This window comes from Mytilus californianus, unplaced genomic scaffold, assembly GCF_021869535.1.
Source record: "Mytilus californianus isolate M0D057914Y unplaced genomic scaffold, xbMytCali1.0.p SCAF_3, whole genome shotgun sequence".
Classification (NCBI taxonomy): Eukaryota; Metazoa; Mollusca; class Bivalvia; order Mytilida; family Mytilidae; genus Mytilus; species Mytilus californianus.
Window position 1 is genome coordinate 42,147,054 of NW_026262679.1, and position 24,990 is coordinate 42,172,043.

General features: G+C 31.1%; 1 protein-coding gene across 1 annotated transcript in view; it reads left to right on the forward strand.

Moving 5' to 3' along the window:
* The window catches only part of LOC127734599 (adipokinetic hormone/corazonin-related peptide receptor variant I-like), a 94,325-nt gene extending 82,589 nt beyond the window's left edge, over positions 1-11,736 (forward strand). The window contains exons 3-6 of the mRNA XM_052244551.1: positions 1,047-1,169; positions 4,160-4,223; positions 9,009-9,097; positions 9,362-11,736. Coding sequence (XP_052100511.1) covers positions 1,047-1,169; positions 4,160-4,223; positions 9,009-9,097; positions 9,362-9,489 — 404 coding nt within the window. The 3' untranslated portion in view covers positions 9,490-11,736. The remainder of the gene's footprint in view (positions 1-1,046; positions 1,170-4,159; positions 4,224-9,008; positions 9,098-9,361) is intronic.
* Positions 11,737-24,990: the final 13,254 nt, after the last annotated feature.

Sequence of the window (24,990 nt, forward strand, 5' to 3'; positions counted from 1 at the left end):
CTTCTCACTAGCGTGGTTCATTAATCATGGAGTAATGTTGATAGAGATGGCTTCCTCTGTAATAAAGTATTATCTCTTTCCCGTTTATCTTATATTTATATCTGATGCGTTAATGAAATGAAGCTAGAAACGAGGAAACCAATTTGCACTCAAACTGTTGACATACATGACTTTCAATGATTTTTGTATCGTTGGGCTGTTGTCTCATTGACACATACATTAGAAATTCTTTAACTAGTATTTAATCTGCAAATCAATAATTATAACATGTAAGTTTGGTCCTTACCAATTGTATTTTAACTTGGATTTAATCAGGAATAGATTTTTCACAAAATGACGCATTTTATTATAGAAAATTAGAAAATACCAAGGAAAACTTGTCTGCACTCACATTGTATCGATGAGAACTGGATGTTGACCTGAATATGTCTTAACTGGTTAGCTTCTGTTGAACAGTTCGTCTCATTGACATTCATTCACTTTATTAATGTTTAAAAATTACGTAAGAACAAATGTGTTTCAAAATTTCTTAAACAAAAACAGGAAGACGGGATTGGGGTTACGACAAATCTTGTATACTGTTGCTACAAGAAGGAACTTATATTGTTTGTACTCTAATACATCCTTGGACTGTTATATTTTTTCAACTGATTTTTTTAGCTTTCAAGGTTAAAACAAAACTTGGGAAACTGCATGAACTCCAATTTGAGTGAGACCGAGTTCGTTGACAGAAGCATCTATTGCTATACATGCATAATTGGCCAATCGAATCGATTTCAGTTGTTTTTCCTCATAATCTTGTTGGAGCCGTTTTTATGTCAGGAGCAAACGCCCTGTTTATGAAATCCGTATAGTGTGAACATGTACTGCGTAACGTACTAAATGAGATGTGTATACGACAAACGATGAAGCAGAGGGTATGTTGCTGCTGAGATATAGGAAGGTGACAATTTTGAAATTTCAATATTGAGGAAAAAATCAAGATATGTGCATAATAAGATATAATAAGTTAGCAATGAAAATCTATCTCAATTTTCAATTTTCAGAGGATTGCCTTGAATATGGTGAATTTAAATATAGATGTCATACGTTTCCAGCTCATCACTGTGCCAGAGCAGGAAAAATAGGAAAAGCAAGAATACGCACATTGAAAATGACGTTGGTAATAGGTATGTTTAATACAATATCATGGAAAAAGTATCCTATAGTTACCATCAAACATATATTAAACGATATCATTTATTCTGTTTAGATAAAAACAATACAATTAGTATGCTATTAGTTTGTAAGTTGAAAGCACAAATAACGAGAAAAACTGTCGAATAAACATAGTTCGAGGTCATAAGGTAATCAAATACCTTTACTTCAAAAGGACAGACAAAATACCCAGGTCATGATGAGTCAACGACATAAAACATCAAACCATGGAAATATGGAACGAATAACAATTTGATCTATATTAGCAACAAGTACTGGACCAATTTCCGTTCTGCATAAGCTATATTTTATAACTCTATATCCCTATGTGTACACGGGCCAATAGGAAAATTTAGTTTATGACAGATGTTGTGGAATGTTTTGAAAGATTGACGGCTAAGGCAGTGACAGTCGACTAGGCGAACTTATTTCATGTATTAACTAGAAAATACACATATAATGTATTGTTTACATGACCAAATAGCTACACCATTAGAAATTATATTGAAAACATAAAATGAAATCATGTAAAGCGTTATATGTATCTTTATTTCCGTAACTAAAACATTTACAAGTAAATTACTTATTCTGCAGGCAATTCGTATCTCTGCTTCATTACGTTTTACTTATAGAAACATAATGAGTTACAGACTTAGTCTGACTATATCTAATGATCACAAAAGTCACTCTTCAGTCTGTGTCACATAAAACTAAACTTGCCATTCATCTAAGCTCTATTTATATTACCAGCGACACGCATATGAATCAAACATGAAGCAACAATAGGAAGGGTAAAATAAATGGCCTGAACTGTGAGGTTATACAAAAATACAAAAAGGGTGTGTTTTCGGTAAAAAGTCAGCAAAACAATGACATAAATACCAGAAGATATCTAGGGGCCAACAAACGTTCTTCTTCAATAGACAGGTTTCAACACAATAGGCCAAGAGTCTGTAATAGAAGTGAATACATTAGGACAAACTATCAAACATCTGCTACTAACACCAAATACTCAGAATAACAACATACATTTGTAGAATACTTAAAACACTGACGAGGTTGCTGACATGAGAGAGGCACACGTTTTTGTGCGGGGTTAAATTAAGAGCAACAGGAGTTTAGGGTGTTCAAATCTTATTAAACCATTTAAATATACAGATCAAGATACAAAAAGTGTGAGTAATTGAGGGACAAAACAAAATCATACATATGAAAAAGAAATTAAAAAACATTGTGAGATGCTGTTCCTGTAAGTCTTTGAGATGGGTTTTCATGCATTCTTCTTTATGTGATTAAACAAGACAAGTTGGAGAGTAAGGGTACCCGATTATAACCCACTAAAATATCGACTGTTTGTTGAAATATTGATTCACCTAACTCAACTAATATGTTGTCGATCAAAAGGTCTATTATTTTGATGATATTGTCATGTCGTTGGAATCAGTTTAGTTCTGACGAGAGGTACACAAAAAGTATACAATAAACATCAGTACACGAAAATACTATATTATAACAGTTAAGTTGATTAAAAAAACATCTGGGCGAATATTGGTTATTGATTAGTTGAAATTGCTTTGAACTAGGTTTTATTAAATGCGAATACTGTTAGATAGGTACTTTGTGTCTTTAGTCTCTGTTATTTGTTTTGTGCTTTGTACCGTTCAGATAAGATAAGCCCCATCCAACTGATTGCAGCACTTTGTTCCTATGTTGTTTTACTACACTGTCTTAGGTTTAGAATGATTAGGCGCTCATAAATATTAAAATTATTTCACCCCGTTACATTCTTTATGTGCTTGTCTCGAGTACCGAACATTTAAATCCGCGGATGACGTTAGTTGCTGTCTTACATGACTGTTTTGTATTTCAATTTCATAGTATACAACCCTAAGAATACAGTCATGGTCCTTCGATTTTGGTTGTCTACTAAATTAAATATAGTCCCTAGTTTGGACAGTTTCATACTTGGATTTTTTTTGTACACCTTCCCAATTTATTTCTTCATGGTTAATGCCTCAAATAGCAAGTAGAAGAATGAAATTACACTGTAAAAAAATTTGGGTCATGCATTTTAAAGTGAAATAGTGATTTGGTCCTGTTAGAAAAACGGTCACAAATTAGAATATCTCAACGCTGTCAAACATTATTTAAGACCCCTTAACACAAAATTGTCCACATCTTGAGTTAAAGCTGATGAAGTTTTCTATAACTTTGATATCATTAGTCCCAAATGTAGTACACCACACTGTAAAATTTATTATTGAGAAAGCACAAAAGCGATTTTTTATTTTTAGATTTATTGTGTTAAAGAAATGCACTATGAAATAACTGTGTTCTATGGCCATACACTAGGCCGTTGATTTGTTTTCTCTTTTGAACTGTTTCACATAGCCTTTTAAAGCATCCCATCTGATATTGGGTCTGCTTATTACTGAAGGCCGTACGGTGATTTGTCACACCTGATCACACCTTTGTAATTTGTTCTTTATTGGTAGTGTACGGAGATGTGGTATGATTGCGAATCCAGCAAACACCAAAATGATGTGGATTTAACCAATTATAGGTCACCGTATGACCGTCAACAATGGACAAAACCTATACCACGTCCCAACATGACAATTTGTGTAGCACTTCAACGAGAAAATCAACACCTTGCTAATGAAAAACAAATATGACAGACAGCATATAAAGACAAATTCTTAATTAAAGGCTCCTGACGTTTAGTTCTATTATGTTAAAATAATCTCATTGCATTATAGAATATATTCATTTTCATCACTTAACAAGACGAATTAACTTAGGTATGTTAATTTTAAGATTTAATTGATCAAAAAGTATAATGGCAATTGGAATTTCGATTACTATGGTAAAAAATTAAAAGATACCCGATGATGCGCCAACTACAGATATAAATCGCTATCATCTAACAATTCACTTCTTTTTGTTTGTTTGTATATTTTAGTTACTGTATTTATCCTGTGTTGGACACCTTATTTCTTTATGGCTGCATGGTGGTGGATAGATAAGTAAGTTCCATTTTAGCTATTTGATAAGTTTACATCTATAAACATAAGATAATAAGACTTAGATTTTGGATCGGAATGTTTATTTGTTTATTTCGAATGCCATAATGAAACCAACAATTAAAACTAAAACGAGTGTCGAAAATTAATGACTTAGATAAAAGAAATATAAAAAAAGACATTCGTACGATAAAACAACTCCAACCTTTTAGCGACAAGTGGCAAGACAGACTACATTTATCTGGTATATGTTGGGCAGCACAAACTCTCATGAAAAGCCAGGATACATGTACCAGTTAATCTGGAAGAACATAAAAAACCGTGAATCTGTATTTGTTTATTTGTTTCATGATCGGTTAACAGATGAATCACATGAATCATTGTTTTCAAGTATTATCAAAGTATTAATATGATTACAAAGTTCTCATTTAACGACTGATGTCGGAAGCGCTTTTCTGTGTTTACCTTCATAAGCAACGGTCAAAACTGAATATTTGAAAGCCAATAATGTTTAAGAACCGAACCAGTTGTAGAGCTATATGACTAAAAATGACATACTAGCCAAATATTAGCCAAAATCCATCTAAGGTCATCTTGGCTTGATGGAGATAAACTTTAGTTTCTTGATAATTTATAAATTTATAAACTGACAATTTAAGGAAGGTTTGTTATAAATCATGTTAGTACCGAAGTACTGACTACTGAACTATTGATTCCCTCTAAGTGTGTTGCTTTTATACTATTGTGTCTTCCTGTTAATTCTTTTTATCTAATCTAAATGTGTCTAATGTACATTTTTTTCTTTCTGCAATTATTGATTTACATAACTATTTATTCATAATAACTCATTGCATCAGGAAATGTTGATATCAAATTAATATTTGTCAGGAAATGCTTGCACTCTGTATCGTCACAAAGTCATGTGGTGGTCTTTTCAGTTGTTGATCATGTTCCTAGTCAATGATTGCATTCAACTGTTCTGTTAATATCGAATTGAATGTGATATAATCTTAGAATTTTGAATGATGAAGTTATATTTACTGAAAACTCACATTTCTGTCTTTTAAGACGTTAATGGAAAGATCAAAATTTAAAAAATTATTATGTATACAACTTTATGTGAATAAATGATAAGGGGTTTATGTAAACGAAACAAATACAACTCAAAACACATCAAATCTCAACATTTGAATACAGTATATATGATCTTCATGAATATGATATATACAACTGTTTTCTCAATGTGCTAAGCCCAAAGTCTACTTGACTCTAAACATAATTTCACAGAGACAAATAAAGATCTGCCAACGACACCTGCAATGTAATTTACTAAAGGACAAAGTACGTCATTGTATAAAAAATACAACCACTATTTTTTTAACCGATTTTGGGGTAATTTTTTCATCGGAAATACTACATTCATCTTAACGGACTTCAATCTGGCAATCAATATTGTGAATGGAGTAAAAAAGGACACACTTTTAGCATTTATCACACACAAATTTCAAACATTCTTCCATATAAAATTAAGGAGATGTGGAATGATTGCCAATGATACGACTATCCACCAGAGTTCAAATGAGATCACCGTACGGCCTTCAACAATGTGAAACCCCATACCGCATAGTCAGCTGTAAAAGGCCTCGAAAACAAAAATAAATACATGAAAAGTTTAAAACAATTCAAATGAGAAAACTAACAGCCTAAAATTTATAACAATACAATGAACGAAATACGAAATTTATATGACAGACATAAACTAACGACAATCACTGATTTGCATGCTACTGACTTGGGACAGACACATTTGTTTGGGTTTTTTATGTTAATTTTATATCTGTAGTTGATCCAACAAATCTGGCAACTTAACTGCAAAAATGTAAAGCTTTATGTTACAACCAGGTCATCAAATTTATAATCTGCCCTTTTTACGAAAAATCGAAATTTCTATACATTCTTGTTATTGTTGAAACATTTACTAAGTATATTAAAGTCGTATCCAAAAACATATTTATTACCATTTCATTATTTTTGAAAACCATCTGACATTCGAAAAAGGTGTGTAATGTAGATGTGAAATAAGAAAACAATGTAATTGCGAATGTTCCAACCAAGTTTGATACGTTAAATCAAATATATATGATTTTAAGCGGATATGTGAATAGCATCGTTGGTGCATATATCTCACAGAGGGAGAATTAAATGAGTCTTTTTTAATTTTTTTTTTTTTTTTTTAAATTCAATAAGCTAAACCAAATGATACTTATCATGCGTTCTTCCTTTAATGACGTTACGTAATCGAGAAATTTGGCATTTGCTGTTTACTTTATTAGACTTTAATGGAGTTAAGATATAAGGGATAGTGAAGTTTTTTTTTTAATCTCTATGGGAAGATTATTTATCGAATGTTCATGAATATTCGATATTAGTTTAAAAATACGACTTTTTGTATTCGTGATATATAGGACTTATATTGCACAGTTTCAGTATTTGATTTACATTCTGACAATAGCCACATTGACATCAAAACGATGAGTATTGCCAGTTGTCAGTCTGGTGATTGACAAAGTTAGTAATTGGTTTTTGTTCTGTTTGTGTCGGATGTATTGCATTATCTAAACCGATTTCAACAGAGAAATTAGTATTCTATTTGTTTTATCATAAAGTTCTGGAAATGCTGTGCTTCAATAGCTGTCTGGGTTGCTGGTTAACCTTATTCTAATATCTCTTCTTGCAAAGTCATTTGACGCTATATTACTACGACACCAATATATTCAAATTATAAATTATGAATTATAAAACTATCAGCATCTAGTTCAACTTTGTAATTAAATATATAAACTAATCACCGAATATGGAAACCTGAAACTAAAAAACAAAATTGGAAAATGTTTCTTATAAAAGGTAATTATAGAATGAACAAAAAACTGAAAATAAACACAATTAGGGATCGAAAAACGCTCAGCACTTCACACAAGTTCATACTGCATAAACGATTGAGCGGGTTTTTTTTTTAATCACGAGCTGTAGACTTTTACTTTATTACATTAACCCTGGTGAAAATATAACTCGGCCTTGCAAATAATGAAATTTGAAGAGTAAAACAATCAAAAAAACATTTTGATGGTATTTATTGGTATGATATCGTTACAGGTCGAGAACCAGTTACCGTTAGAAATTCACAGTTTTCTCAAATAGGAACTGTTTTGTGAAATATTCTTTAAACATAAAACGGGTTACCAAAAGTTAGGTGTAAAACTATAAATTCAGACTTCAATTCCTCTTATAAACAACGAAAACACGGGTTATTACTATGCCGATTTCTGCAGGAAATATTATAGGTACGATGACCAGTTACCGTCACTTTTGAATCTTGTCTTAATAATTTCATTTCGTGTAGCAATAAGAGAAGAATGTACGTCAATTGAACCAAACACATCACCATTCTGACAATTAATTTGGAAGATTTAGAACCCCCCATCCCCCTTCCTGTTCAGAAAGTGAACTTTATGTCACTTGAAATCAACAGCTTACACTGTTTTGAAGAGAATAGACTTTAATTTTGAAATTTATGAATATTTTAAATTCTTTTTAAAGAAATTTTATGTTTTAAAGCAAGAAAATTGAATATTAGTCAGTCTTAAAACGATGAATTTTCAAAAATAGAGAACAGCATAATGCGATGACGTCATGTCCCCCACACGCGGATCTTCCCCCGACTCGTTTAATTTAAAGAAAATTCGGCTAACTTACTCGGATAGAAAAACAGAGTTTTACAAATGAAGTAAAAATATTTGTCTGAAGATATCAGCAGTTTTTATGCAACGTCTCCATTATTGAATAAAATGGTAGTTGATAACTTACGGAAACTTGTAACACAAATCAGTACTCTTTTTTCTCTAAAGTTCATATCTACCGAAATAAAGAAAGAATACTTAAACTGTAAAATCAATCAGTAAAAATATCATGATTTCTTCAACCGAAAAAAAATTGTATTTCACAGAGAATTTGAGATAATTACGCAAATGACTTTTATATATTCAGAATGATTTAAAACTTCTAAAGTAATAAAAATAAACTGTCGCCTGAAATCAGAATCCAATTATAATACGATCACCGTTAAATTGCAATATCAAAAACTTTCTAATAAAGCATTAGATGTTAATAGATGTTAGATATTTACAATTATATAGACTTTGAACAATTTAGAGCCTGACATATTGTATAGACATCTATTTATGATAGAACACTGAATGTTTCCCTCTGGATGTATTGTCGTTATGTTTTTAGTTGTGATGCTGTATCATTGACGTCTCCTCCACAATTCCATTCATTCATTTATAATAATTTCATTTCATGTACAAATCCTTATTCAATATATAATTGCCCAAAAATCATCAATCAAATATGGTTTTTAATCATTCGACTATGCAAGATGACTTTTAGTTGCAGGCACTGAGATTAAGGATGAAGACATGTTGACTTTGTATTATAACTTTGACCACATATGAATCTTGTTATTAAAAATCATCATATCATGTTCTCCTGCTAGCAATCTAATTCGGTTCTTTTTGTTATATGTGCTCAATATTTATTTTGTAAGCAATGGTTATAGTTTCCTTAAAATTGTAATTCCATTTGTGATTGAAGAATCACAGGAGGGCATTCTAATGAGGAAATGCATGACTTATTTCATAAATAGTTTTTAACATTGTCCTGCAGGCTACTAACCTTGTTACATTGTGTGTACTACTTACTGTGTGTTTCTGAATATCTCTTTTTTTTCAGGCATTCCGCACAGGCTATCAACCCAAAGGTACAAAGAGGATTGTTTATATTTGCTGTGTCCAATTCTTGTATAGATCCTATTGTATATGGTATGTTAAATGAAGTTTACATCATAAGTAATTTGATGCTTAACTAACTGTTTAACGAATGTTACTCATTTTACATATTTTGTAGCTACAACTTAAAACAAATATTTCCCTGATGGTTGCTACACTTTTCCGATAAAACAATGATAACTTGGTGATTAAATATCAATTACCAAGTAATAAATTTGTGTTATTGTAATATCAAATATGAATGCATTTCTTTCACTATGTATTGTTTTTATTATCAACTTGCAATATCTATTGTAGGTATGTTCACAACAGCGTTTAGACGTGAAGCACGGAAATGGAGGGGCTGGTTTAAGAGACGACTTAGTGAAATGGGCTTGTATACGTTAACACCAAATACTGCAATTGCACAGGAGTTCTTCAGATGAATCGAATAACATTCTTGTGATATATGCCATAAGTGTCTTACGCAGAGGTCTGATGATTAATCATCAATTGTTTACTTAAGATAAAGAGTAAACGATTCTGTACATTTTCTTACATGAGTATAAATTTAATGCTTATTTGAACAAGAAGCAATTTAATGGGATGTATCAATATTTTATATGTACAGCATTACACAAACATTATACCCAATTACAAGAATTGCATTCTTAATTTGAAAAACAATCGTTTGTTTTATATTTTGACTTTTTCTGACGCATATGCGTGTTATGTTGAGCAATGTAAGAATCTCCTACGATGATAATACATCCATCATGCATTCCAGTATTGGATAAGTAAAGTAACAGATCTCTTGTAACGAAGGAATTTAAAGAAATGTTTATTAACATTTAGTTAATGTTTCGTCTTCAATTTACAGTGAAGTGATACAACCTACAAAACAATTGTTATATGGTTACTGTTGGCATAATATATACATTACTATATAACTGGTAAAATTGATGTCGAATATGCAATTTTTGCTGCACACTTCTGATTTTACTTTCATCAGGGTCACTCAAACTGAAAAAAATGAAACACTTAAAAAAGATAAATAAATGAGAGGGTGCATAACCAAATTGTTGTCCTGAAAATAAAGACAACTCAATAGTTATCAACAATCGGATTAATTAATTTATATAAAAATAACTTGGCATCATTATAAAAGAATACACAAGATTTGCAATATTACCACTGCATCCTTCTCTCTATGACGTAAACCAAATCTCCGTTATTGTTCAGAAATTAAACAAACGGATTATTACCAACTAATCAAACCGGAATTATTCACTTCCTGCTTTACCATTAAAAGCCTTTATACTAACCTTCCGTTACAACCTTTAAATGGTTGATTGTTCCTTTTTAACTGTTGTCATAGAATTGTTTGAGACACAAATTCCACTATTATATGACTATAAAAATTCTCTATGCTCGTTGGCTAAAAACGTAGGGAATCTTCTTTTATAAAACGTTATATTCACCGCGGCAAAAATCACAGGAGGTTACAATAAGATTAGACAATAGCTAACGTGTACCTATCAATAGTTTTTTTTCCTACGCAACATCAATAACGTAGGTCTGTTACGCCTTCTTTTTTGGTGTTATTTTTAATAAAAATTTTGATACATCTTATTGAATATTTCAACTTATAAAAGTTAAGCAACTGACAAAGCAGATCATATATTTAGTATGAGAGGAGCAGATATATATCTTGAGCAAATACATTAATTGGAGATGGATAAAACAGTAACATATTAAAACAGTTGTTGACTTTTAATATAAGTTGATACAATGATTCATCAATCCCAATGATAAGATATTCACACTCGGCCGTTTGCCTCGGTGAATATCATATCTCTGGGGCTGGTAAATTATTGTAAGTCAATAATTGTATAATATCATACGTGTAAGTGATTCAGTTGTTTGCGAATATACGATGGAACAGTTCCTAATGATACTTAGGTTTGAACAAAAAGGAGATGTGAGGTATACATCAATGATATAGTTACCATACGACGACAAAATTAACCAAAATACATGTATATTCAACAATAAAAAAGTGTCTACAAAATATGTCAAGCTCTAAATCTGAGTCTGTAATAGATGTGAATTAATTTAACAGAAGCAATGAAAGTTGTGCATTAAAACCAACTAATTCTCCAAATAACAAAAAAAACATTAAGATACAATGTATGACATACGACAACTCAAATTTTGATTTTGTCAAAACTTCACTTTCTTTTCAACTACACAGAGGAATTGTGTGACGTGGTTTGAAAAGTTAACATTATAATGAAAAAAATCCTGTATTTTGTTTCCACCTTATCCATCCAGGTGTCTTTGAAATCTGAAATGAAAACGTCGTTACACAAGTTATATATTTGACATGAATTGAAAATATGCAGACTGTATTCTACATTTTTGTGCTTATTCAATATTTAATTTTTACATCATTTTCAAAACATCATTACAATTTCAAATTTAAAATACCAAGCAAAAGAAGGAATGCAGTTTCAATCTCTACATATAAATTAATAAAAATTGGCAAATAAAAAATTGTATGTCAATGCTGATTCACATGATAACAAACTGTAGTTCTATTTATTGGTTAATTTTATGTATTTGTATATCAACATTATGTGTTAGATGTTTGTTAAAAAATCATTCCTGTTAAATTAAAGTATAAATATTTCGTTGTGGCTTTGTATCATTATTTAATCAAACTCCTCCTTTTTACTCCCGTATTAAGGTTGGGTTCGTGTTGATCAGTCTTCAACTTTCTATGAATTTGTCTGTAGACTATGGTGCTACTTCTTCGACTCATATTTTATTATCATATTTGTGATATCATATTTGGTTGAGTTAAAACCAACAAAAGTTAAAGTTAACAAAGCAATTTACAAAAATATACATGAATTTTATAAAACACAAACATTTTGCAAATAAAAATCTACACCTATAATAGGCTATTTAGTTTAATTTATATCCGAAACCTATAGCAATCGTCTATGTGTATTGGAATATGTACGAACAATACATGTACACACTTTCAGCTTGTCAACATAAAGAAAGAACTGCGTGTATCTTTGTTTTAAATTAATTCTCCCAACGTAAAATATGATATCCAATATTGAGTTCGGATCTTGGTATGAACGTTTGGCATATAATAGCCTAGCACACAGTACTAAGTCATCGTCACCAAGATAATAATTCAAAGAACAAGCCAAATCGGTCTAAAATGATGGTATAAATACCTATACAGATCAAATGTAAGTGTTTACATACTTGCAGAAGATTTTATCGAGGAGTGGAACCTTCAATTTCTACATCATAATGCAATACAAAAGAAAAATTGTTTATCTTTTTCTTTTTTGCAAATTCCAAAATTATTGTCATTTGTCAAAGATTTCAACATTTTTAAATATAAACAAAAAGGCCATGCCAATTTGCTGTAATCAAGATGTCAAACACAACCACTGGATATCGTATCAACTGGAATATATGACTGAGTCTAAATAATTTATTAACAAGCAAGCTAAGAAGGAATCGGATTGCTTACAAATGACGATGCTACACCAACAGAAACATATTAAAATCTAAAGATTTGTATCATGATACCGAAAAAAGATATCTGCGAATAAGATTAACGTAATCTATACCTTATGGAAAGGCAAAAAGATATCGACACTAACTAAGGCCGTTTTTGTGCTTAAATATTTGTCTTTTTATACGATAACATTTCATCTTTTTTCCGTCTATTTTTTTTCCAGTAATATAAACCGAACTGCTGATATGTGCATGTATCTAAAAGAACGGATTGCTTCAAATGAAAAAAAACAATAAAATAATTGTTTTATTAAATCATTAAATTTAGCAGCAAGTCCTCACTGTCGACATCTATAAATTTGGTTGTGTGACATCAACATATACAGCTGTCAATTTTAACAAAAATACAAATAAAAATACGACAAATTAGGAAATCTGGCATCATGGTAATTCAGATTTTATTTGTTACTCCAGGCGAATAAACAGCATTTCTAAAATATACATTTAGTTTTGATAAAAAAAACCTCTTTATTTGGGTCATATATTTATATGTCTACTTCGTTTTTTTTTATATTATGTTTTATTTCTTACTTATTGTTAGATTGATTGTGTGATTGCATATCAGTCATTATTCAAGAGCGTAATTGTGATAGGCTCATTTATAAAGGCTGAATAGTGACCTTTAATTTTTTCATATCTTTATCCCATGGTATGTAACGGACAGTTGGCAATCATACGACATCTCCTAGATTTTATTATCAGTAATAGATACAGAGATTACTTTACTCTTCTTTATTGAATAATTGAAATACTTAAGGAAATCAAATAATTTGCAAGAAGTACAACTGTATGCGAAGATAAAATTCGGTGTTTAAATCAGTCAATTCTTATGATGCAAATATCAGATGCTCATTTCTTTCATTGAGTGAGTAGTGAGCCTACAAAACTAACAAATTCTATTTGCAGTACTAGATGCATTTTCATCAGAACCTTGCATAAAGTTTGTAAACCCAAACTAGAACACATCCTTACTTAGCACAAGCTTCATAGTCAACCACATCCTTACGAAAATACAACCGTAATGAATTCAGTTTTAGGTCTACGCGTACTTTGCCTAAGGGAGTTAGAATCTACGATTGAAAAAAGATGATTATTTTACAGACACAAACTCATTTTGGTTACCTCCAAGTCAAGAAAAGAACAGTCTAGAGTAAAACGTTAAGCATAATAACTCGTCACTGATGAAATTGATTATAATATACTTGATTTTCAAATACAATTTTGCAAAACAGATCAATATAACATGCAAAACAAATTAAAATGTTTTATAAAAAGTTATATTGACAGTAAAGAAGATTTCATGGAGAACAAATTGCACGGGGAGTTTTAACATATTTATCCTCGTCGGCATTTAACTCTTATGTTGTTTGTAAGTGGAAATAATTTTTGATGCGATAAAGGTTATAATCTTGCACTTAAATGCAGTCAGAATAGGGAAGTAAATATCATCCATTAGTATGGAATCTGCTTTTAGATAAAACTTGCTGCTGTCACGTAAAATACTTCAGTAGAAAAGTTTATGACCATATGACTGGTACTTAAGTGGACGTTTTATGACAATGAGATTGGTACTTTTCGGGAAAGGCTTATTACTTTAGGATTGGTACCTTTCAGGAAATGTTTTTGACCTTTAGTTTGATACTTCACGAAAAAGGCTTTTAACCTTAGCTTTGGTACGGAAAAGGTTTACGACCTGAGATAAAAGAGACAGTAGTTTGCCGATGATACCATCTCGTTTTTCGATTAAAAACAGACAAATCAACGGAACAGTCACAAACTGAAGGAATCGCATAAACTCTAAAGCAGCGAGAACGGGTGCGTCTGCTACGGATGTATCCCCTGCCATGACAATTTACACTCAGTAATATATCACAATCGGGAATAGGACATTATCGGTAAAATTACAGATAAGACGACTATACTGGTACTAGTATATGAAGATCAAAGATCGCGAAAACATGTCGCATTTGAGTTGAGACACCGAAATGTATCTGTCAACCAATTTGTGATGCTGACAATAAAACTGATGTAGTGTTGATTTCAGTCGTTGTTCCTCATAACTCTGTTGGAGTAGTTTGTGTGTAAGGAGCACACACCAGTTTATGAAGTCCATTTAGTGTGAACATGCACGAGCGTAACGTATTAACTTAGATGTGTAAATGTCATACGATTACTGCTGTGAATTAGGAAGCTGACAACTAGAAATTTGAAATCACCCAGTTTGCCATAGATTCCAGTTAGAAGTCTTTAATTTGTGTCAATATTGAAGAACAGATCATTATATAAAGCAGACCTTTTATTTCGGTAGTTTCCTTAATTTCAAGTTCGTTGGGATATATAAAAAAACATTTCAAAGTTACCAGGCTTATAATTTTGTACGCCAGACGCGCGTCTTATCTTCAAAAGACTCATCGGTGACGTTCGAATTAAGTTTATATACGCAGTCCACAAAGTAATGCCAAGTAATACGTGGTCCACAAAGTGATAAAAAGAAAAACGTGGTCAACAAAGTAATACCAAGAAAAGCGTGGTCCAAAAAGTAATACCATGAAAAGCGTGGTCCACAAAGTTAAACCAAGAAATACATCGTCGACGAAGAAATACAAAGAAATTGTTGGTCCCCAAAGTAATACAACAATATAATATGTGATGCATATGTAATATTGTGCAAAACGAATTCCATATCGGAGGGAAAAGTAGGTGCGTCAGAAAATAAGCAATGCTTAAAAAGAGATAGTTTATCGAAAATAGTATGTGTTATTTGATTGAATAGATTTAACATTCAATATTGCAATTTAAAAAAAAAAACCATTCAATTATGGGACAATTATTCTTTTTTTTCTTCTCAAAGTATATAGTAAAATGAGGCATAAATTTGAGCAACTTAAACAAATATATATATATTTTTACATCTTTACATGGTTTAAGAACATCCGTTGTTCGACGTGCTAGTCAAGTGCGTTTTGTTAAAATATACTTTTTTACTTTTTGGTCTTTTGGAAAATGTTGTTTGTGCTGTATTTAGACCCCTCTACCAAGAAATTTGTTTTGCATGCACACGTATAAAAATTGCGGTTTTTATCCAAAGCAATCATAGGTTTGAACGTTGTTTTCAATTTAGACTTGTTTATATTTTTTCGTTTGGGCTTGTATTATATTTGCCTTCGGGTTTATATGATCCGTTCATCTTATTTCGACTCTTCAAAATTCAAGAGTCTATCCTAAATTGAGGTAAATTATATGGCCTTCAAAATACCGTTTCGATTCCTAACACCACTGAAGAGACATTAATTGTCGAAATCCGGATATGGTGTAATAATTTTTGCACCTTTTGTTTGCGGTATACCATTTTCCGCAAGTTTATTGTTTTCTGTTTGGTATTAAATTAATAGTTAAGATGTATTTTGTTACATCTGGTGATCCGTTTAATTGGCAATCGCCAATGGCAGTCAGCAGGTTTTAAGAACATCCGTTGTTCGACCTGCTAGTCAAATGCGTTTTGTTTAAAATATACTTTTTCACTTTTTTGATCTTTTGGAAAATGTTGTTTGTGCTGTATTTAGACCCCTCTACGAAGAAATTTGTTTTGCATGCACACGTATACAAATTGCGGTTTTTGTCCAACGCAATCATAGGTTTGAACGTTGTTTTCAATTTAGACTTGTTAAATATCTTTACATGTATATATATATAAAATGAGAAGATGTAGTATGATTGCCAATGAGACAACTCTGTACAAGAGACCAAATGACACAGAAATTACTAACTATAGGTCACCGTACGGCCTTCATCAATAAGAAAAGCCCATACCGCATAGCTAGCTATAAAAGGCCCCGAAATGACAAATGTAAAACAATTCAAACAAGAAATTAACGGCCTATTTTATGTACAAAATAATGAACGAAAAACAAATATGTTGCACAGCAACAAACGACAACCACTGAATTAAAGGCTCCTGACTTGGGACAGGCACATACAGAATGTGGCGGGGTTAAACAAGTTTGAGTTTGCCAACCCTCCCCCTAACCTGAGACAGTGGCGTAACAGTACAACTTAACAGAACAAACTTTAAAAATCAGTTGATGAATATGTACGCTAATAATACCTACATTGTGGATAAATTGCACACGTATCCGTCAAAACAAATTAATCAGATATGAGACCTTGACCTCGTAATCGAAATCAAGACAAACTTCTAATTTTATTAATTCTTAATATAAAGATAAAAAATAATGTAAGAAAATATCGAAGTCTGTTACCTTTATTTAAAACATCTATAAAAAAACACCGACGTGATACCGGTACTTTTTTAATTCCGGGATATTGATGAATTTTTCAAAATAAGTACAACATAGTAATGAATTAATTTGTTACATTTTGCAACATGTCATTTCGCTCTCATTTTATGCAAACAATATTGGCAACTGATCCATTTAGATCAAAATAGAACGTAATAAATAGACAATAAATCCAATGATTTAGCCTATCTTTCTGAAGTTAACAGAACATGAGTCTATTTTAGTTTTTATCTCTTGGATGAATTATTCTATTTCTATATTCTATCTGTCATAAGATGTGAATTTGCATTGAAAAGAAGAAATACTTAGTATTTGTTAGGAAATACCTACCGTTTGTATTGTTAAGTAGTCACTGGTGGTCTTATAATCACCTTTCAGTCGACCGTTTCAAGTTAAGTTTTCCTGATGAAAATAAATTGACCCAGTAAATTTTAAAATTCTGAACTTAATGGTTATCGTTAAAGAATCTTCAAGTTGCTTTACAAACACATTAAAGATACCAGGCTTATTATTAGGTACGCCAGACACGTTTGTTTCCAATTGTCAACTTCCCATTTTGCAGACGTAATATGCCCTCTGCTCCATCGTGAGGCGTTTTCATATATCAATTGATACTTTACGCTCGATTATGTTCTTGCTATAAGAACTTCATTGACAGGTGTATACTTCTTACACAAAAACTGCTCAAACAGAGTGATGAGGACGAACGACTCAAGTCGACACCTCATATGTTTTACGGTTATCATTATAAATTGGTTTACCGATACGATATATTTGTGTCGCGGTCTTAGCTTTTTAGACACACGAATAGTCATATAATCTGTAACTTCACTGATTGTGTGCTATTCCCTATTGTTATATTTGGACTGAGTGTGGTCTCGAATAGCGGATGATGCATGTATTGCAAGATACGCTTACCCTGTCGACGCAACCGGTATTACTTCTTTTTTTTTTTTTTGCGAATCCTTGAGATTTTTTGTTGTAACTTTCTTTGTCTTCAAAATTGATTCATGAAATTTGAAAAAGTCAGTAAACTATCATTTCCTATATTTAGTTTTAATGCGTCACATTAGTGACGAATCAAATTATTAAGAAGATAACATCAAATACGAAGCTGAACACCATTGCAAACTAAATATTTAATAAAAATAAATGGTGCAAAATAAGGCTAAGATCAAAAGATGACATTATATTGAAATTCTATTTAACATATATCATTGTTTGACATAATGCATGAAGGGGACTAAAAGTCCGAAAGCTATGCGGGCTTACCTTGCGTTTATGATGTTTTAGTTAACTATTGAACGCATGTTGGCTACTGAAATAATACCAAGTTACGTATGACCTGTAAATTCCTTTACATTATGATTATCTTTTAAAAAAAACCATGCAGATAAATTAAAACTATACAGTTTGTTCATTTTCATCGAAAATCTTACACTTAGGTTGTTTTGACAATTTCAATGCAGAAATGAGGATGATAATACTCTGTTATATAAAGCTATTCTGGATGGGCTTTGTTCTTGTCTATGTTTAATTAGTATCTCATATGTTATTGTTGCATTACATGGAAGATTAATATTGGATAGATTAGAAACCAATTTGTTCTAATTAAGTTTCACCCGTTTTGTTTGGTGGGATTGTTTTGTTTCACTGTTTATACGATAATGATAATAGACATATATTTCTCTGATAATAAAGTCGTCTCTAGTGTTGTCGCTGGTATTGAATCAATGCACAATTGGATTAGGTGAAATGCAACGTACAGAAAATAGACATGTTTGAATAACAAACAATAAGAAGATACCTAGGGAATTTTCGAGACCATAAAAGAATGAAAAATAGACAACTCGATGGTCTAAAGAAAACAGACAAAACGACAAACAAGTTTTTAACAATACACAGAAAATTAATGATTTAGCCACAACAACTCATGCAAACACCAGACGTGAACTAAGATGCACAGAAGACTTCTGTGTTGACATGAACTATGATTGATATAATCATAATTATAAATCAACTGTTTACAAAACTTAGAATTTTTCGAAATACTAAGGATTTTCGAACAGAGGAATATATGACCTTAGCTGTCTTTGGCAAAACCTTTCTGAATGTTGGGTCTTCAATGCTCTTGAACTTCGTCCTTTAGTTGACCGTATTATTTTTTTTCTATTGAGCGTGACTGATGAGTCTTTGTCGACAAAACGTTCGTCTGTCGTACAAAATTTTAATCCTTGTATCTAGAATTAGTTTATTGTACCTACTCCAATATTGACATCCTTTCTTTTGTTCATGTAAAGATATGGTAAATCATAGTCATAGCATAGGTCTGATTGGTAAATGTCTCTTATATAATCCTTAAACATAAACAAGTTCATAAACAATCAGTTCAATTAAGCTTTAAAACCAAGTATGAGTGTGAAAATTTGAAATGAAAATACTATAAGTTTTAGGAGAAATGATAGACAAGACTTCGATCGAACTCAACAACATTAAAATCTAACAGTAAAATTTAAGACAGACAGCTAGATACCATAAACATACTATGTATACACAGGCCAGAGTCTGAGCTTGATGTGCTATATGATATAAAAACTAAACTGACGAAAAAAGGTCATTTATTCAAAATCATAAAATGCAAAAAATACATTTTATATATAACTTGAAAAATTTACAAGCATGACATTCACATACATATACACCTAAAAATAACACTTTAATTTTGTAAAACGTTTCCACATTGAGCAGAAATATTAAAAGTTCATATGATCATATACCAAGATATTACTTTTAAATTATCTCTTACTTATAAAAATGATTAAAGGTGTAAATCTTAATCCGGTCAAGACCACAGCTATAAAATTACAATATAATCGTCGTTAAGTATATGTTTCAGAATTCATATTTCGTCTTACATCTAGACATTTAATAATAGTATATCCTAAATATTTTAGTACGGACAATTAGTACATTGATTAACCAAAACTTTATCTTTAATCTTAAATCTTCAAACAAAATAGAAGTACATTTTTACGAAGCCCTGGATTTTTTCTAAATACAAAGTTTTAGATCTGACTATTTCTATATGGGATCATGAGCAACTGATTCTCATACTTGACATTTTTCAATCAAAATTGTATAAAGATCATAGATTTATTAAATTTCTTAAGGGAAAAGGTTTTAAATTGAAATTAGTAAATAAGTATCTAATGTAGACCTTTTTAACCCTCAGTTATTTTTGTTATTATTGATATGAGACTTTAGAAATATTTTTGCGAAACTCAAGATTCGGTAAAAAGTTAAGCTTTAGTCATAATCTTGAATATACAGCTTTTTAGAAATTTAATGACTGGTGAATACCACCATTCAATATTAATAGTAATAATTTATATCGATAATACCACTATAAAAATAACGGGAATCCACCAAACTTACTTATCCAGCACTGATAAGCTTGGGGACTTTTAATTTACACTAAAAATATACTTAATATACATCGGGAATTTGATTTTTCTATTGAAAAAAAATAATAATAATAATAAAATAAATAAATAAAAAAATAAATATATAAAATAAATTCATATTCATTTTCTTCCTGGCATGCTACATAACTTATTCTGAACATACTGATATTCCAATGCAATACATTTTAAAAGGTTTATATTGTATATGGTCGTAATAAAGTTGTAAAATGAAAAATATCTTTGAAATAATATTCCAGCTTTTAGTGATTTTTTGTATAATTTTTATTTACCTTACGATGAACATGATGAAAGTTAAATGATGTAAATTTTAACCGAGTAAATATTTATAACTTTTGACACATACTCTAAATTTTTTCTCGAAAGAGAAAAACCCAATTTATTAATAACCTGTTTAGTTAAAGATAAAAACTTTAGTTTGTGATGGGTTTACCTCTAAAGACCATAGCATTTAGTACATCATTGGGATAAACCATAAAGTCCTTTTATATATATATATATATATATATATATATATATAATTTGAATAATTACGAATTTGAATTAAATAGGCAACATTAAAAACCATAACATGATTTACGAACAATTCATGTATACATACAGGAAGTTAAACCGAGCCATAAAATTTAAAAAAACAATTTAATGGTAGCCTATCAAATGTCCACATTGACAGTCTGAATAATGTGTAAAGACAGCATCGGCATAGGCAATATAGACCCCAATCGTATGAAATAAAGATCATAAACGTTTTGGCTGGCAATACTGACCCAGAACAAGATACGGTTGTAATTATATGAAATAAAGATAATAAACGTTTTGGCAGGCACTGACCCCAAAACAAGCATAGCATTTTATTACTAAAGATCATATACTAGTAAACGTTTTGGCAGCCAATGCTGACCCAAAACAAGACATTTGTAATTATATGAAATAAAGATAATAAAACGTTTTGGCAGGCAATGCTGACCCAAAACAGAAGCATAGCATTTTATTACTAAAAATCATATAAACCGTTTTGGCAGGCAATGCTGACCCAAAACAAAATAGTTGTAGTTGTATGAAATAAAGTGCATAAACGTTTTGGCAGGCAATACTGACCCAAAACAGAAGCATAACATTTTTTTACTAAAGATCATATACTAGTTAACGTTTTGTCAGGCAATGCTGACCCAAAACAAGACAGTTGTAATTATATGAAATAAGGATCATAAAATGTTTTGGCAGTCAATACTGAACCAAAACAAGACAGTTGTAATTGAATGAAATAAAGATCATAAAACTTGTTGGCAGGCAATGCTGACCCAAAACAAGGTAGTTGTAAATGTATGAAATAAAGATCATAAACGTTTTGTCAGGCAATACTGACCCGAAACAGCTGAAGCATAAAGTTCTGTTACTAACTTAATTCTTTTTATGCTGTAAAATTCCATAAACACATTTGACTTCAATCCTTGAATCACGGATAGGACAATTCCATCCACGAACTGCAGCAGAAGACTTTGTTTTTCCTTCTTCTAAAACTAAGTGCTGTATAGTTACGAGAGTCAAAGACAATTAACGACATAGCCAACTTTAAAGAGATGGTGGAATAATAGCAATTGGTGCTTTAGACTTTCATTGGAACTAGGGCCCAGTTGTGTATCCAAATGCTGATCGAAGTCGTATTTTGTAAATTTGTATTTATAAAACAGTCAAAGTAGGCTTTGGTAAGTCAATGATTCCTGTTGATATGACTCGCACGTCTTGATCAAAATTCTAATCTCGAAATTAGGTATGTGTCATTAAATAATATCAGTGAAACAGCAACCAATCAACATTCGTATGTTTGTATTATCGGAACTATGGCATACCGCCTATATATGAAAATATATGTAAGTTGTTGATATCACGCTTTATTGCACATTTCCTTCAATGGGAAAAAGTTCTTTCGTAGATCAATACCAGACTCAGCGCTCTTTGTCCATATTTAAAGCATGAAATTAACAAAATTAGAATGTAAAAGAATGGAAAAACTTAAATTCTCATTAAAAACAAACTTGATCTTACTCTAGGACCACAAACATAACGCATGTTAAGGAATAGTATGCGATGATTTAATTATCATAGTTTCTTCTTCTTCTTCAATAATCAACCCTTAAACAGACATGATTTTTATATATTCTGTATTAAATGAAGAGTATGAACTTTAAAATATTATCAGTATGTCTTGTCCATTGTTATTTTTAATAATAAATCTAGTATAAAGTAAAAGCAAACGACCTTACAATGCATAAGTATTGGCATAAAAATTATCAATTCCGTTCATCGCAACCCAAACTATATCATGTACATGAATTATACTAGTAAACATAATTATAATAAAATAATACATTAAAAACATGTATTATAAACTGACAAACATGTGAATCTAGCTACATGTCTCAAAATAATCGCAATTTTGTATGTAGCAAAAGGATTGATTACAAAAATAATTTATTCCAAACCAATCACCATGACGAAATAATAATTAAAAGTAGCATGAGTTTCATGACGAAGCATAAAACAATACAGAAATCATAGACCAAGCTACTACGACCTCTGCAAAAAAAAAAGTAGCATGAGTTTCATGACGAAGCATAAAACAATACCCACCACATACTAACATATTTACAAAAGCAAATACACAGAGGTCATAGACCAAGCTACTACGACATCTGCAAAAGTAGCACGAGTTTCATGACGAAGCATAAAACAATACCTACTACATAATAACATATTTGCCAAAGTAAATATATAGAGGTCATAGACCAAGCTACTAGACCTCTGCAAAAACAATACACAGAGGGCATAAGTACAAGCAACCTCGCCCTCTGCAAAAATTAAAATATCGTCCACATTACCCAAACAGGCAAAGACAGGTAAATTGGTTCGTAATAAATAAGCATTGGGTGCGATATAGGTAAGAGACATATCCTTTTTATACCGTTAACAGTAAGCAAACAAGGTACACCTGCATAAATTAAGATACTAACAATTATAGCGATTAGGCTAACTTGCAAAATTATAAGCTCCAAACAAACCACCGTGACGAGATTTACGAAAGTAGCATGAGTTTCGTTACAAAGCATAAAACAATGAACACTAAATAAAACATAATTGCAACAGAAAATACACAGAGGTCATAAGTACAAGCAACCAAGCTCTCTGCACCAATTGAAATATCGTCCACCTTACCCAAACAAGTAAGGCAAATGGGTTTGTAGCCCATAAATAATAGCATAGCCTTAAAACTTAAGGTAACACGATACCGAATGGCATATCTCCCAATTTCCAAACTTTTTGACACACGTGTTCTTTGAATCGAATTACATCGGAATATGTAATAAAAAATGGGGGTCACCATTTTTGTTTTCTTAGTATTTTGATAGGAATACGTCAATTTTGGCGACAAATTTACATAGGTATATAGGAGAAATGGCTTTTTTCGGCTTTCCTTTTTAGATTTTCCAATGGATGGATATGTTCTTATATACGGAGAAAAACAAAAAACTAACATAATATCCAGGATTGCATACTGAATCCATACACTTAAAAAAACTCATATGTCACCATCCTTGTTTTTGAGATAAATGGCTTCAAAGTTGATCGATATGCCTAGAATTTGACCGAAAACGTATGACGTTATTGAATACAGAATATAACGTTATTCCTACTCAGAGATATGGAAAACAGAATATGTGTCAGGATCTGAATGTTGTTTTTTTATTTTCATTTCCGCTGTCGGGTTTCGTAAATTTCCTAGTTATGCAATATGAAATTCTACTGATATAAATTTATTTCGTCCTGCACATGGAAATTTCACTCACATGAATTAACATTAATCTCGTCTGAATATCACACCAAACGAGCATATACTTGAAACTTGCTTGAACTGGTTGGTTCCACGTGAATCTTATGATAATAGTTCATGCATAAATCAACGGAATTTGGTACACGTTGAATTCACGTAAATTTTTATAATAAGATTATTCAAATAATATCTTTATTCTAAATTTAATTAAAATCATGAAAAATACCTCCAAATGTTTGTAAAGTTCACGTGAAAATAACACGAAAAATTTCACGTGTGGTTCATTTGAATTACTGAGATTTTAACTCCATCATTTAAGACAATGGTGGTGTCATCGCTGCATCCATGCAGAAATAGAGTACTTTAAAAATTTGATTCAGTTAACAGATTTATAATTGCTTGGTTTTTGATGGTTGTTTAACGTTCAGTGGCAAATAGTTTATGCATGTTCGGGACGATACAATACAATTTGGAAAACAGTTGTTTATAAAAGACAAATTTGATGCACCAGTCAAAAAAGGTTAAACATTCTGTTAGTTGTGAAAATTATGAGGGAAAATAATGATCCTGATAAAATACACATTCTAAAAAATAAAATAACAAAACTCAAAGAAAAATTCAAAACTTAAAAGTCCCTTATCAAATGACGAAATCATAAGCTCAAATACATCGAAAGAATGATAAACAGCCGTCATATTCTTGACTTGGTACATACATTAGTATAGTGTACTC